The sequence below is a fragment of the Ceratina calcarata genome, unplaced genomic scaffold (genome assembly GCF_001652005.2).
Source record: "Ceratina calcarata isolate Rehan_Ccalc_2016 unplaced genomic scaffold, ASM165200v1 scaffold310.2, whole genome shotgun sequence".
Lineage (NCBI taxonomy): Eukaryota > Metazoa > Arthropoda > Insecta > Hymenoptera > Apidae > Ceratina > Ceratina calcarata.
In genome coordinates, this window is record NW_017153562.1 from 226654 (window position 1) to 241731 (window position 15078).

General features: G+C 48.2%; 1 protein-coding gene across 4 annotated transcripts in view; it reads right to left on the reverse strand.

Moving 5' to 3' along the window:
* The window catches only part of LOC108624476 (uncharacterized), a 31029-nt gene that overhangs the window by 6760 nt on the left and 9191 nt on the right, over positions 1–15078 (reverse strand). Inside the window, exons 2-7 of one of the 4 annotated variants that reach the window (XM_018023830.2) lie at positions 8664–9199; positions 6877–7019; positions 6544–6761; positions 6242–6468; positions 5829–6155; positions 144–5730 (exon numbers count right to left, since the gene is read on the reverse strand). In XM_018023830.2, the coding sequence (XP_017879319.1) occupies positions 144–5730; positions 5829–6155; positions 6242–6468; positions 6544–6761; positions 6877–7019; positions 8664–8693 (6532 nt within the window). In that variant the 5' untranslated portion in view covers positions 8694–9199. Of the gene's footprint in view, positions 1–44; positions 5731–5828; positions 6156–6241; positions 6469–6543; positions 6762–6876; positions 7020–8651; positions 9200–15078 lie in introns of all 4 variants that reach the window. The other 3 variants (XM_018023828.2, XM_018023829.2, XM_018023827.2) reach the window with 3 other exon arrangements.

Consider the following 15078-nt stretch of genomic DNA (forward strand, 5'->3'; position numbering starts at 1 on the left):
TAGTAAGGTTCACGCGATTTGATCGTTTTCAAACAAACACTAACCAATTTTTTTCTCGTTACTGTGTAACGACGCGATATGGCCCGAACAAATGACAGAGCGTTCGGAAGTGATCAAGGTTTTCGGAACAGTCTCCGACATACCCAATACGTCGTCGATTTTTCTCTTCACCGTTTTCGGGGAGATGATCTTAGAGCCAGGTATTATATCCATGGGCACCTCCTTCGTGTCTTTTTGTTGCTGCTGTTGCTGCTGCGGCTGTAACTGCTGTTGCTGTTGCTGTTGCTGCTGCTGTTGGTCGTTCAGCATAGAAACGTCGGACTGAGTCGCGAAAGCGAGAGCAATCGTAGTACTACTTTGAATCGACACAGGCTTTTCGTTTTGAGCCTGGGTCTCCTGCGGCGATTTTTTCTCAGCTGCATGACTCACCGTTGCCGAAGGCGTCAAGCACACCACGTTTTCCGATTTCAATCCCGGCGTAGACAATTTGTGAATAGAAGAATTGAACAGCCTCGCACTTTGTAAAGATAAATTAGGATTGCTGGTGATCACTCCACATATCTGTTGGTTCTCCGTGGTCTCATTCAAATTACGTTGTATCAGACCAATCGCGGGGCTGCTCTTATTAACAACGATCGAGTTCGTTGTAGATTCGCCGGCGACTCCTCCAGTTTCGGACTTTACCGTAGCCAAATCACCGGCGACGTTGCTCTTCTCCGTGGGTGTTTCGCTCCCGAACTGGCCGCTGGTTCCCGTCGGAGGTATCACTACCGAGGAGGCGCCTTGGACGTTCTGCCCAGTGGTCAGAGTTTGATTGCCCGACAATGTTTGTAACGTTGGTAGTTTCACTTGTTTTACCTGCGGCTGGGAGATTATCTTCCCAGCCTGGTTCAGAAAGGACTGGAGAACAAGAGTGTTTGAAACTCCAGTGTTTCCGGCGGTTCGAACGGTCGCCGGCACCGCCGCGAGAAGCTTCGAACCGCTGGATACTATCGTGAATTGTTGGCCTCCTTTTACCAGGTTCATCGGTACGATGTAGTTAGTGCCTGGAACTAGGACAGCGGTGCTCCCCATTTTCCCCGTGACCGAGGCCAAAGCTTCGCTGACGCTCACAGAGCTAGTTTGCATAGCTTCCTGTACGATCACCGCCGCCCTAGGTTGTCCGGAACCCGGCTCCGTAAAAATCAAATTTCGCCTCTTAGCGTTCAGTTCAACTCCATCGTTCGAGTCGCTGGTCAAATTCCTGACTTCCGCTGCCGCGTCCGTCATGTTCCCGACGTTACTGGTCGGTTCCTCCGGCGCGGAAAAACCTGCCGGGCTATCTTGCACCGGTGCTACGCCGCTTGAAGAGTCCTCGCTGCCCATGGTTCTACCAAGATCGTCCGTGCTCGGACTCAGTTCCGGATTCTGTTGGCCAGCCGGTTTCGATTTGTTGGCGTTCGATTTTTTCCTCTTCGACGACTGACTAGGGTTTGTCGGTGGGTTCGATCTTCTTCTCGGTGCTGGTTTGTTCTTCAGATCTGGAGAATTTCGCAATTGTTCCGCGTATTCATCTAGAATCGCGTAAATTCTTTGAGTGGTCTGCTCGTCCTCTTGCGGTTTTTGCTGAGGCTTCGGTATCGGCGAAGCCTTCGAGGTGTTCGTGGCGCTGGTCTTTAAAGTTTTCTGCGTCGACTTCTTCGCTGTTTTCGAGGAAGGCGAAGTGGTAGGTGTTTTCCCGGCGGACGGTATGGATGCCGGTGCCGGAGTGACGCACGGACTGGAAGAACTTTGCGAAGTGACGCTCAACGCCGGCGAGGCTGCCGGTTGACAGTAGCTGGTGACAACGACGACCGGCGTAGAATTCGGAGTCTTCGTGGCGACAGGTCCAGCCGCGTTTTGGTTCACGTAAGCCAGTGAAACTTTTTGGGAGAATACGTCTTGTTGGAAATTCACGGTGTTACTGTTGTTCGCGAAATCGCTGTTGCCGGACTGCTGTGTCGGCATCAGAAGTTGTTGAGCCAAAGCGCTCACAGACACTTGCTGCTGTTTCGTAGCTTGCGTCTGCTGAGTAGTGGTCTGCGTCTGAACCGTCGTGGTAGCCGTGGTCGACGCGGTCTGATGAGAATCCGGATGAATCGTACTCCTCCCTTTTACTTGCTCCAAAACGCTCTCGAATTCTCTCAGCTGTTGTTCCAAGGTGTTAGAACTGACTTGGTTCGTCACTTCTATCGGAGAGCCGAGCAAACTGTCCGTTCTGACTGGTGTCTGTTGCGACGTCTGTGGTTGTTGCTGTTGCTGTTGCTGTTGTTGTTGTTGTTGTTGCTGCTGCTGCTGGGGTTGTTGCAATCTAGGCGTAGCCAAGACAGCTTGAATAGCTCCGGTGATGTTCTGTTGCCTCAAGGGAGTGCGAATTATGTTCAATTTTACTACGGGCGTTCTACCGGCTGGTATCGAATTCGTGTGCGATATAGTCGGTATAATGTTCAATTGACTCGGGTTCGTGGTGGATATAGTAACAGGTATTTTGTGCGTGTATATCACACCCGGTGACGCGTTCTGAACGCTCTGCACCAGCTGCGTCAACGTTTGATTCGTGTTCGGGCTCGTCGCCACGTTCGCGTTGTTTCCAGAACTCTGGACGATATTCAATATTTGTCTATTTGCGGACAATTGTAATGCGTTTGGAATGTTTGTGATCGACTGTACGTTGATACCGGAGGACGAGTTCGTATGCTGCGTATTACGAACGGACGTCTGCACCGCTTTCGACAAGTTCGTAGTCTTCGACGGAGAAGCTGATTGAACTTGAGTCTCCGATGTAATTACGGTACCACCGCTCGTCGACGTGTCGGCTGAGAGCGTATATATAGTCTTCCCGAATGCCTGTTGAAATTTGGGCAAACCAGTGTTCTGTCCCGATTGTGTGGACGCTTTCGTAGACGTCAACCTGTCGTACGTGCTCCTGCTCGACGCGTTCTCGTTCCTCTGATTCTGCCGAGAGAAATTACCAACGCTCCCATCGTCGATATTTTGCAGATTAAGGATGTTCCTCTGGTTCGACACCACGTTTGGATTCACCGTAACCACGCGGCCGTAAGAACCGTCCGACTTGCAAACGATTTGTAACTGATCGGAAGTAATGGTGGTCGCGGCTATTTCCGAACTGGTCGTCGTGGTCGTCGTCGCGACCCCCGAGCAAGGAGAGGGTGATTTCTTCGGGGACTGGCTATGTTGATTTCGTCGAATCACCACGGTCCTTAAATTCGATTCGGTCTCGAGTTGAGTTGACACGTTCGTGGTTGTAGACGAAGTTGGCGATCTGTCCGGCGGTTGATTCGTCTCCTCGCCAACGTCGGGAAGGGTCGACGACCTGGGAGGAGGCGTTTGACCGGCTGGACTCATGCCAACGCCGCTGTCGTGCCCACCGGAGGAAGGCGTACCGGGTAGTTGAATGTTCCCAGCTACGCTGGGCGTTCTGTTCGGCCTCGGCGGTGTGTTACCGCTGTTCACCGAGCCAGAGTTCGGACTCTGCGGAATGTTCCTCGAAAGCTGAACCACGTTCACCGTCGGTCGCATTCTCGGAGGTACCATCATGTCCAACGAATTCAAACCGGGCACGTTTTTCGCCAAGATATCCGAGTCCCTGACGGCCTTCGCGAGAATATCCAACTTCCGCTTCCCGAGATTCGATTTGGAGTTCAAGTCCCGACCATCGCCAGAGGACAAATCCGATTTACCGGTAATCGCAGTTCCATTCCCCTTCTGCTTTTGGTATGTCGACAAGGTGTTCTTGTTCGGAGAGAATGGCATGTTCTTCTGAATGTTGATTAGCTCGCTGGTAATATCTCCGCTACTCAGTCGTTGCTGCTTCTTCGATCTGATTAATTTCCGATTGGGTTCATCCGCTCTGGTCAATACGATCTTTGGGTTTAAATTAAGCGTGCTAAGCATCGGCGCAAATTTCGTCGCGCTATTCGCACTGTTCTCTAAATTATTATTGTCCTTGCTCTTGTTCAAAAGATTCTTTTGAAGTATCTGAGAGATTCTCGTCGGTTTCTTCGCGTTCTGTGGCCTGAACATCCTCAACGATTTAAGCACCGCTGGGTCGCTCCTCCTCTCTGTAATTATTAAAGGCGCAGCCGCCGTGTATGCCGAACCTTTTATCGTCTCCCGTTTATTTTCGTCCATATCGGCAGAGAACAAAGTTATAATATCGTTACTACTCACGTCAGAACCGCTTGCGTCTTCGTTTGTGTTCGTGTGTCGAACATTCTCATTAACGAGCATATGAAAATGCGAGACCGATTCGACGGTCAATTTCGAGGGCTTCGAACGCCTCTTGTTCGCCTCCTTGCCGGACGCTTTGCCCGGCTTCTTCTTTACGTCCAGCCGGCAGCCACTGCTGTCGAGGCTGTCTGTTTGGCTGTCTGGCGTATTGCTATCAGTATCGGACATCGAGCTTGCTCTGTTTCGAAAGTGCTTCGGTTTACGTTCTCTACTGTCGTATTCGCTCTCTGACGATTCTAATCTGTGGACCTTTCTCTGCCTGCCGGTTCTCCGTATCCGCTGGACGCTCCCGCTGTCCGAGTCGGTCGTCGTCGTATCGTCGATCCTAGTCGACGATCTCTTGTAACCGCCGGCAGGCTGGAAGCTACCGAACTGTTCCGAATTGTCCGAAGGCAAGTCGACCCATTGTTCGTATCCCTTCTCGATACCGAAGAAAATATCCTTCGTCTCATCCTCCGAAGGCCAATCCTTGAACTGGGAATAATCTATGTTCAGATACTTGAGCTCCTTATTGGTATTCCTCATCTCCTCGGCGTTCTCCAAGTATCTCTCGCACAAGCTGTTCAACTCCTTCCAATCGAGCACCCAGGTCAACATGTGATAACGTGGACTGCTCAGAACAACGGCGAGATCGTCACAGAGCTGCGGCGACAGACCTAGTTTACCCGCGTCTAACACTTGATTTGGCACGGATTTCTCGTCATAATTCGCGGACTCCGTAACTGTCTCGCCCTTGATCAGGATCAGAGCGTCCAGTGTCCTTTCGATGTTCTTCGACGCGTCGTCCTTCGTCGCTTCCTGAGATCCGTTCTTCGACTCCTCGTTCCCAGTGAATTCTTCGCGGTTGAAACGCAGCTCGCCGAGAGTCTTGTTCGACGCCGACTCCCCCGCTGAATGCGAGGAGCACCTGTCGACCGCGTCATCTTTTTTCGGAGTCAAAAGACTTTTCAGGAGTTGATCCGTGCGCTCGAAAGTCTTGCTCACTTGCCCGTTCTGAAAATCGATGTTCTTCTTGACGTTCGAATCCGCGCCCGATACTTTCCCCGCCTCATCGTTTTTACTATCGTCCGCAGTGTTATTCTCGGTTCTCGTCAAACCCGCGTTCGAATGATTATTCTCGACGACTTGCTTCAGCTTCTCTACAACCACGGCCTTGTCGTCGGTGGACGGACCACCGCCAACCTCTTTGGTCTTCCCGCACGCGACGGCGATCTCCTTGATCCTATCGTAACAGGCCCTGGTCGGATGAAGAGAGAAAGCTGTCAACACGCATTCCCGAGCGATACCGATGTTGCTACCAACGACGTCGGCCAGCTTCAGAAACTGCGTGCTTAGCCGTTTCGCCGTCTCGCGAACCTTCTCCGTGTCGGATTTCGCTTTTTGGCTCTCCAGCTCGTTCATGTCCGTGGTCAACGCCCTGATATACAGCTCGATCACCAGAGGTTTTATACTGTCGCCAAACTGCAATTGGAAGCAAATGAAAATCCAAAGTTTTTCTTTAGTCATATATTTTACCAGGGGACGGATGATGGTACCGATTCGACAATGGAGATACTCACGTGCTTGAGAAGTACAGCGCAGAAAATGTAAATGTGCTGAGCGCTTTCGGCGGGCTCGATCAGCTTCCTTATCATTCCCGGCAACGTGAGCGCGACGTCCTTTAATTTCAAATGCAACAACGCCCAGGAAGTTAGAATCTGTTCCAAAATGTTCGCGCCCGTTTCCGGCACGGGACGCACCATGCCGGCGGTAACGAGATATTGTGCGACCAATTCGGCAGCCTTTATCGAATTCCTCCAAACGCGCGCAGTCCCATACTTGGTAGGTCTTTCACCGCTGAGTCTCTGGACCAACTCCAGTCCGTCGCTAAGGTCCATTAATTTTAGCTGAAATGAAACGCACGATTCCTTAATTCGAATCAAACCCGACTACCGGAGATACGAATCGTGTGCAAGTTACATTCGACACTCACTTGAGCGAATATATCTTGCGTGCGTTTTAATTTGTACAAGAGAACGATGTAGACGTCGATCATATAATGAACGTGTTGGGAATCGGAGAGCGAGCGCAGCCGATCGCTCCGCCGGAGGGAGCGTACGCAAGCTGCGGCGAGGTTCACCGCTATGTCCTCGCAGCGGTCCTCGCAGAGTATCTTCAGTCTCATTGTCAACAGTTCCCCTTTCTCCGAACAGCAGAATTCTATCGGACAACGATCAGAGCTTTAACATCCTCGTTAACATCGAATTTATTCGCAAGCTTTCGAAGAAACAGTACCTTCCTCATGTTCGGCGTCGGGTTGGCCATTAAGTATGCTGTCGAGCGCGGGATGCGTCCATGGATTGTGCACGAGAGCTATCAGGGCAGTACACCTGGGTGCAGCGGGGTGTTGCACCAGGTGAGACGCGCACCTCTGTAACGTTACGCTGAGGTGCGTCTTCGTCGCGGGTGACAACTTTGGCCACTCCCCGCGCAATACCAATTTCAATGTGTGTCTGTGGATACGAAACATCGAATTTTTATCTTCGAATATCGAGAGAAGGAAACGAAGGTCGGAAAATAATTGCGAGAAGTTCGATGAGGGGAAAATGCGAATACTTGAAGACTCACTTGTGAGCCCATTCTATGAGAGACTGGGTGGCCTCTGGCGTCGCCCCTGGAATGAAATTGGTGACATGCTCCCAGGCAGACAGAAGTGCATTCACCTTGTCGCCGTACTTCTTTTTGCTGTCACTCAATGTCGCTTCAAGCCCCTGGAACCAGGTAAATCAGCCGTCGATTAAGCGTTAATAAAACCGGCTGTTCAAACACTTCTTGAAAGGGAATGGTTCGGGCTCGGGCTCGGGTAATCGACTCTTTGAACCGCCGTCGTTGCACATTTTCTCATTCCTGATACCCGCGACGGTAAGATCGATCTCGACAATGGTACGACTCAAGTCTTCGTTTCCATAAGAATTTGTGAAACAGGAATCGAGAGGGTTCGAACGAGCATCGATGATCCGATGCGTAATTATTAATTACACGGAACGGCATTTAATCCCTTCGTAAAGTGATAGGGTACCTTCCTCCTACACGTGTGAAAACAAAACGAAAACGATATTCTCGTATTAAACCGCAAATATTGGACAAACAGAACGACCGTCCCGCCGGCCTATATGGTAACCGTTCGAGCGGGGATCTTCTTTTTAATTAATTCGGACGATTCGCGAAATCGTGGAAAACGGTGGTAGCGATTGTCCGGCTAATAAGACCGTCGATGTCCTCTCAAAATCGATTCAGCTCGTCGGCACAGAAGATAATAGGAGATAGAATACGGGATCGTTTATCAAGTTCAATCTGTTTGCCATCAAATTTGAAAGCGACTAGATAGGCGCGTCAGGATTTTCATATGTGGGTCAAACGGATGACTTCAGCGCGCAATAAACGTCGAGTGCTCGAAACGGAGGTAACTCCGTTACTTCGCGAGGAAGATTGTATGTACGAGATACCGACGGAAAATTTTACGATGACTCACGCAATTGATCAAACGTTTTGTACGTCGAGCAAAGGGGACATTTCTCTTTCGTTTTCAACGGCAAACGATCTTTTAGCTGACACCGTTCTTGACTCACGGAATCAAAGACCAACGGAGCACCGATAAAAAAAGAAAGGTGTCGGCCAGACGTATTTAGGAAACAGTCTGGAGAATTTATGTGAACATGGTCGTTGGGAAAAGTCTCGGGAAGAAAAGTTCCAATTGCCGACGAGTCAATGTTAATTTCGAAAACGTGCCGCCCGGCGAGCTCGACCATCGGTTACTCGGTGAGAACTTCGCGATCTTACTTTTGCATAACTTTCTCCACTTGCAACTGCCGCGGCGAGCGACCACCGACGCGACGCGACCCACGCGAAAACACTTCTTTATCCCCTTTTCCTCGGCCTCCACACTCCGGCGATTTTATTCGCCCGCGCTTTGTTTCTTAACTTTTATAGTGCAACGGAAATTCTTTATCGAGTTTTATTTTCTTTCGATCGAGTTTCAATTTCTCTGTACGTAATATCGTTCTTGTAAAGGAGTCGACTATCCGTGACCCTGTAACGATCATAAAGTGGCAGAAATTCGATGCAGCTCGCGAAAGATTTCCGATATTAACTTTTACATCGGTACGTTTCGCGGAACGTTATTTCATACGCGTAGCGCATTTTCGCGAAATACTGAGAATTCCTCTTCTCCGATATTAAATTGAATTTTGATCTCGGCCGTGGAGCGTAATACGCCAGTGTTTACGCGAGCTTCTGTGGTTCAAGAGTCATCAGAGGAAAAGGAGTATCGTCGTCGACGGGAGAAAACGAAGTGGTACGCGAAGGACGTAAGAGTGAAAAATAAAAAAAATGAGCAAATGAACCTGTGTCCTCACCACGCACGACTTTTGGATGTGCGAAGACATTCAGAGTGGTGGTGGAACTGATCGGCGATACAGCAGCAGTACTGATCAATGTATTTCTTTCGTGGAGAACGCGTAGGTAAAAAATGTTCCTTCTTCTTCGGTGGTCGGTCCGCGACTCGACGATCCTCGTCGACGTCACCGCGTTGCTCTGTTCGAACGACGGCGAGCTGGCAGGGATAGGGGTAGGGCTCGTAGCGGACATCAGCAACCTTCGCAGTTCCAAGGCTCGACCCTGAATAACCGGAAGATCCGCGCGACAATGTCCTCCTACGAGACCAGCCGCCTATCTTCCCTTTTCTCGTTCTTCACGTTTCCTCCTCTCCTCTTTGTTCCTTTTCTCTTTCCCTTCCTCTTCCCGCTGCCTGCTTTCTTCCTTTCTTTCTTCCGCTTGATCTCCGCCAGGTCTTCCTCGGTTCTTTCGCGCCCTGAGCTTCGTTACTACTGAAACTGCCGCCGGAGATCTTCTACTACCAATCGAACTCTGATGCCTGCTGCACTGCTACCATCTGCAATTTGACAAATATTGTTGAATAAATTATACGTCACACTCAAACCTCGTACGCTTTTTCTCTTTCGCCTTTCTTGTGAACGGAACTAGTCAATTATTCATGTTCGAGTCGATAAAGATATAAAGATGTATCGGTAGAAGCGTTTTTGCAGTGAAGCCGCATACAGGCTTTCCGGTCGAATCGACAGCCAATTAGAGCGATAACGCGGTCGCCCGATTCCAGGAGGAACGGAAAACAAAAGAGGATTAAACGACGAGAGCCGAAGCTTCCTCCTGATCATTTGCCGTCTCCGACCCGTCCGATCCCCCTTCCCACGTCCATTCGCTCGAAGGAACCGCACGCGTGGGACACACGCTTTTAAAGGTCCACGGGTTTGTTCGACGATTTTTCTAATTGCTTCCCGCCGGCGCGCCGCGCCGATAGGAACGGTGCCCCAATCCATGCAAATTGAACCGCCGTTCTCGATTTCCCTCAGGCTTTGTCATCGCTCTATCCTTTCTCGCGTTCTTCGGAGAGTCTACGATAATTCCTTTTTTTTTTTAGGGCCGATCGTGATAAACGGTCTTCTATGAAATTTCTATGTTGCAATTCCGTGGTTAAAAATGCAACGAGACAATTTCATTTCGCAATTATTGGTAAACGTTGTTATGATCTTCCGTGACAGGAACCCTGTTACGCTTCGCGACTCAAAGGCCGAAGGTCCGATTTTAACCACTTAAGTGAGCTCGACGTGTATACAACGTCGAATCTATATGACGGTGCGGTTGACGTGCATACTCGTCGTGAAAAATAAAGAATTACAAAATAAAAAGCAATGTATTCCTTCCTCGTTTTTCGTAAAATTTATAATAGGATCATTTGCCCTGCGTTCGACGTATATACACGTCATTGCTTGATTTTAATTCCGCACTCTGTGGGAGATTCTTAAACTGAATTCCGCAGTTAACATGTTAAAATTGGTAAGGAGTTCAGGAAAGATTCGGACGTTACAGAACATCCGCGGAACCCAAGGAGTACGAATCGAGTTCGAGAAAAAGTTCCCGAGCGTGGATACTTCGAAAGGCATAGAACGGAGAACGAATTATTCGAAATAAGTGTCGTCGTTCCAATTTACGTTCCATATTTATGGAACAGTAGCACCGGAAACGATGCACCTACTTTGTACAGTCATTCGTCGGGGGAAGTCCATCGAATCGAAATCGATCCTCGGTAGGAACTTGCTCTTTTATTCCAGGAGAATAACGACTTTCCTCCCCGCCCTTTTCGTTTCGCGGTGCAAACCGTTTCGCCTCCGAGAGAAATATTTACCTTGTTCCATCGAAAGGAAACTCGACCGAGGAGACGACTTAAAGAAATAAATATATACAGATAAAACCGTCAAGCGTTCGCAGCATCCGCAGACACCGAGCACGGGACCACGAACAAGTATAGAATTCTGCGAAGTTCCAACGTCGCTTGAATTTTTTTTTTTACCTGCTATACAACGACCGATCTGCATCGAACGATGAGTACATTCGTTTTGACGTTAACGTTTTAACGCAAGGTTAATTCCTCTCGAAGGCTCGCGTAAGGTTCGTGACGAATAACTATTATTCTTGGTCGAACGTCTTCCGTTCGAAACTAGAGCCCAGGCCGGAGCAGAGCAGACCAGGAGTCATCTATCGATTACACGGTTCTGTTGCGTCTACCTTGTACCGAGCTTTATTCCGAGCTACGCGTTACTTCTCACGTGACTGGACTAGCAAATTATCCCTGACAACTTTGTTCCACGCTCCGTGCAAAAGGAACGAAAACTGTCGATGAACGTTCAAAAAATTGGCCACGCGTTTTCGAACAATTCCAAACTCTTCTTCCGAATCCTGGACGCAACAAAGTATAAGAATTTATTTACCGAAAGAAGTCCGTCGCGCGAAAAGAAAACGAGTAACACATCGGAACGTTGATAATTGAGGAAGAAGGAAACGGCAGGCCGAAATTACGCCAACTATATCCCAGGACCGAGCGGAAAGTCGTTAAAAAAGCTATACCCCGTTCTTTTTTTTTTTTCATTTCAACAAAAGACCACCTGTTGCCACGTAACAGCTGATGCATCGACGTAGGATCAGCCGCGCGTTTCATTAAGCGGATTTTTCCTGCTAGTTTTCATCGGTAACCGCATTTACCAAGGACGACGGTCGTTCGTGTTTCCTCCGCGACGTTCCCAGATCGTTACGTAAAAGATTTCCATCCGAAGAACGACATGATTCCTCCGAAAAAAGTGTTGCAAGAACAAAACGAACGTGTACAGATGGCCATCGGGTTCTGGACTCGCTTCGCATGCATGCATAAACGACGTGGCACGTTCGCGTGGGTCCAAGCAGCGATGCATGGAGAGCATCAAAGATCGCGTATTTTCTATGTACGCGTGCCGAGCGGACCCGGAATCCAATGGGTGTTCGGTACACGGCGTATGAAGGAAATGGAGCGACGGGAAAGAGAAGGAATTTACGAATCACGTGAAAAGAAGATTCAGACCTGCACCGGTCGACCGTCGTCCCGTGTTTTCGCGTGTTGCACGCGACGTGAAGATCCAGCGTCGAAGATAACGTAGAATACTTACTACTTTTCCAAATGGACTAATGCGCGATACATCGTAACCCAGCTACGAAGCGTGGAACTAACCGCGTACTCGCTTTGCCCGAGCCGCGTTAACCCATTTTTTATGAGACCCAAAAGTTCCGCGGGACGCCTTTAATCTTTCCGGGACGCGCGCTCCTCTTGTTTATTTTACGAATCGGTCGATACAGCAAACGATTCTTTCTGCTCTGCAGAATTCGTCATCGTTTTTGAAATATCAAGGATTCCTCTTTCGAGGAAATTGGTTTCGTCAAAAATTTCATTAACGGTCGGTTTGCACCCGGTCGAAAAGAGAGGAGAAGCGAGGGAACGAGAATTTCTGGTATCCGGTCGACTGAACCCGGGCGAGAGCCTACATTTAACCCCGAAGTACTACGAGTACCTTCTTCTGCTCGTTTATCCAAGATTAGACGATCGCGGCTGGTAACGAGCTTCCAAGACTCCGAGACTAAACGCATTATTCGAGAGTCGAAGAGTGCGCGAATCCACTCTTGTCTTCTCAGAGTTCGACTCATGTACCGGCGGCTGGAATCAACTTTCCCAGTTGCTCGCGCGAAATCTTTCCCGCTATCGAACCGGCGAGAAAGTTGGAAAAGAATTCTGTAGCCAGAATTCGTGGGGTTCAAGTTACGTCAAAGAAGTTCGCGTCTTCACGAGAGAGCGCAATTAAATATAGAGGAGTGGCAAGAACATCTACTAATAACGAACGTTTCGTTGAAAAGCCGGGTTTTGAACTTTAAACTCGGTACACCCAACGTCTCCTGGTTGCATTGGGCGACGAGACGCGTACGACACGTATGTAGTGCGAGAAACAATCTCGGAGAGAAGAGAGGTGACGTGATCATTTCTCCGAAGTATGATAAGGTGAATGATTGGGGTGGACTAACATAAACAACGAATGGCCCTCGACGGGGAAAAGCCCGAGTCAGTCGGGCCTGGACTGAGTTGCCATACAATTAATACGCATTCGCCAGCACTTATATTTACTTTGTTACGAATAAAGAATTTATTAAACCAAAGTTAAACCGTTCTGATTTCTACAAATAAGATCTACTGAAGTAAGCTGACACGCGAACCGAGAAAATGATTGCATAAAGCAGAGTCGAGAGCGAAGACGCCGTTAAATATTTTGTTCAGAAACTGTTGTCCTCTCTCGAAGGAAAAATAAATGCGCGACAGGTTCCTCTCCAATTACGGCCCATTCGCTGATAGTTTCGCGAACAATTTCAAACAAAGATAGTAAATGAAACGAGAAACCCGTCGCCTGCAGAAAAAGCCAATAGAGAGCAAAATAACTCCCCGTTGCGCCGGTTACACCGGAACGAGACAAAAGTCCAGATTACATTTTCGTTTGAAACGAAAAACCCGTGGTTAGAAAGGATTTAATTAAATTCCGCACTAAGAATACGGACGCGATACTAGCGAAATTTCAATTTTGCTTATGCGTCTTTGTGAACGGTATTTCTAGCCGGCTGTTCCGGCAAGAAATAGACGGATCTCTTTCTTTTTTATAAACCGCTCCGTTTCCCCGAAGAAGCCACGTCGACTTCTCGCCGTCTTCCTTAAACCTTAAACGATACCAGGGAATTAGATTTCCATTCCAGCGAGAAACTCGAATCCCGGCCGACAAACTTCGTGATATCAGCGTCATGTTACCGTTCAAAAGAATTTGTCTGAGAATAATTAAGAGCCGCGCTCCCGGAGGCACTCGCTTCGTTCTGCACGCAGCCACAATTTTCTCTCCACCTAATACCATCCTAATACATGAAGAACTGGCCTAGGTAAATCGATTCGACCGCTCGTGAAATTTTCAGAGTCGAATTCCCGTTCCCATTCCAATTTCCCTAAATAGTCGGCCCGAGTTCGAAGGAAAAATTTATTATCACGAGCGTGTGCGAATACCGGACCTGAACCGTACTTAGTCACAATTATCGGCTTCGGGGAGGTTTTCAGAAGAGCCCGTGAAACCTAAGAACGTGTACCGTTACGAGTTTTATGCAGATTCCGTACCGCCCGTAGCGGGACCGATCCGTGTCGTGCATCCGTACTGGATCCACGCTTGGCCGACGCGACCGCGATGGAACCCGACGAAATCAGTATCGTGATCTCCATTGTACGTCACTATTTTATTATTACAGCATTTATCTTGCTGGTTTCCGATGTCTCAACGACGTACGAAGCAGGTACAGATTTAATACGAATTTGACCTTATCGTGCGAACAAATCGAGAACATAGATCGACTGCTATCGTAACGAACCAAAATGTACATAAACATTAATACGCGTTGACAGACTTGAACTGATATTCGAACGAACGAAATTGCTGAGGTAGAATCATGTTACTCGATATTTTTATTATTTTTGTTTAGTAGTATACTTCAAGGTGGCTCGGTAAAAAGTTTAATCTCTGATCCGAGTCGAGGCTCGATGCAAACTTTATAAAAAACCGACGGGAGAGTAACGAATATTATCATATGATCGAACCGTCGTTCTTCTCCTTGAAAACGTAGTATCGCTAGTAAAATGTAAAGCTGTTCGAGGTACGTAGCCTTGGCCTTTCATTTCGCTTTTACTCTTCGATTTCACCCATACGTAACGTGAACCAAATTAACGCCGCACGCGCGTGCCGTTATTTTCGTATGCGAGAGGACCGAGTGCGTCTACCCTCTCTTAAGAGCAGGTGGATCGAGCCGGGAACAAAGTGGTTGACCGTCAAAAGACGCGACGCATCCCCTTTAAGCTCATGGCGAGGCTGTACGAGCGAGAGCACCGATGATCGTAGGGTATTGGCTGTCGGGAACGAGGGTTAAATAAAAACCAGAACGACGGAAGTATATTCCGGGATGACCTGCGCACTTTTAACCGATCGGTCTTCGTTGGTTTAACAGCCAGAATAATCTCTGTTCCCTAAACTTCGCCGAACGACTAGATTAATTTTATAGAATTATGAGAATATTAAATCTGCAAAAATAATATGTACCGCGCGAGAGAATTTAGAATATCAGAAGCCGAATACATGATTCGACGTTTAAATCTTTGCCTAATACGTAGGTTTTAAACAGATATGTAGACACCGACGTCCTCCACAAGAAAGATTCTATGCATTTTTCTTCTAAGTCCGATTAAGGATATATTGGCTATACAGTCAATCCCAAAAGTTTATGCACTTTAGAAACGCATTTTTTAAAAAGAAATCAGACGTCGGAAGAACATTGCTAATAATAAACAACAAAAAAAATTTTTTTTGTTTTTCCGAAATT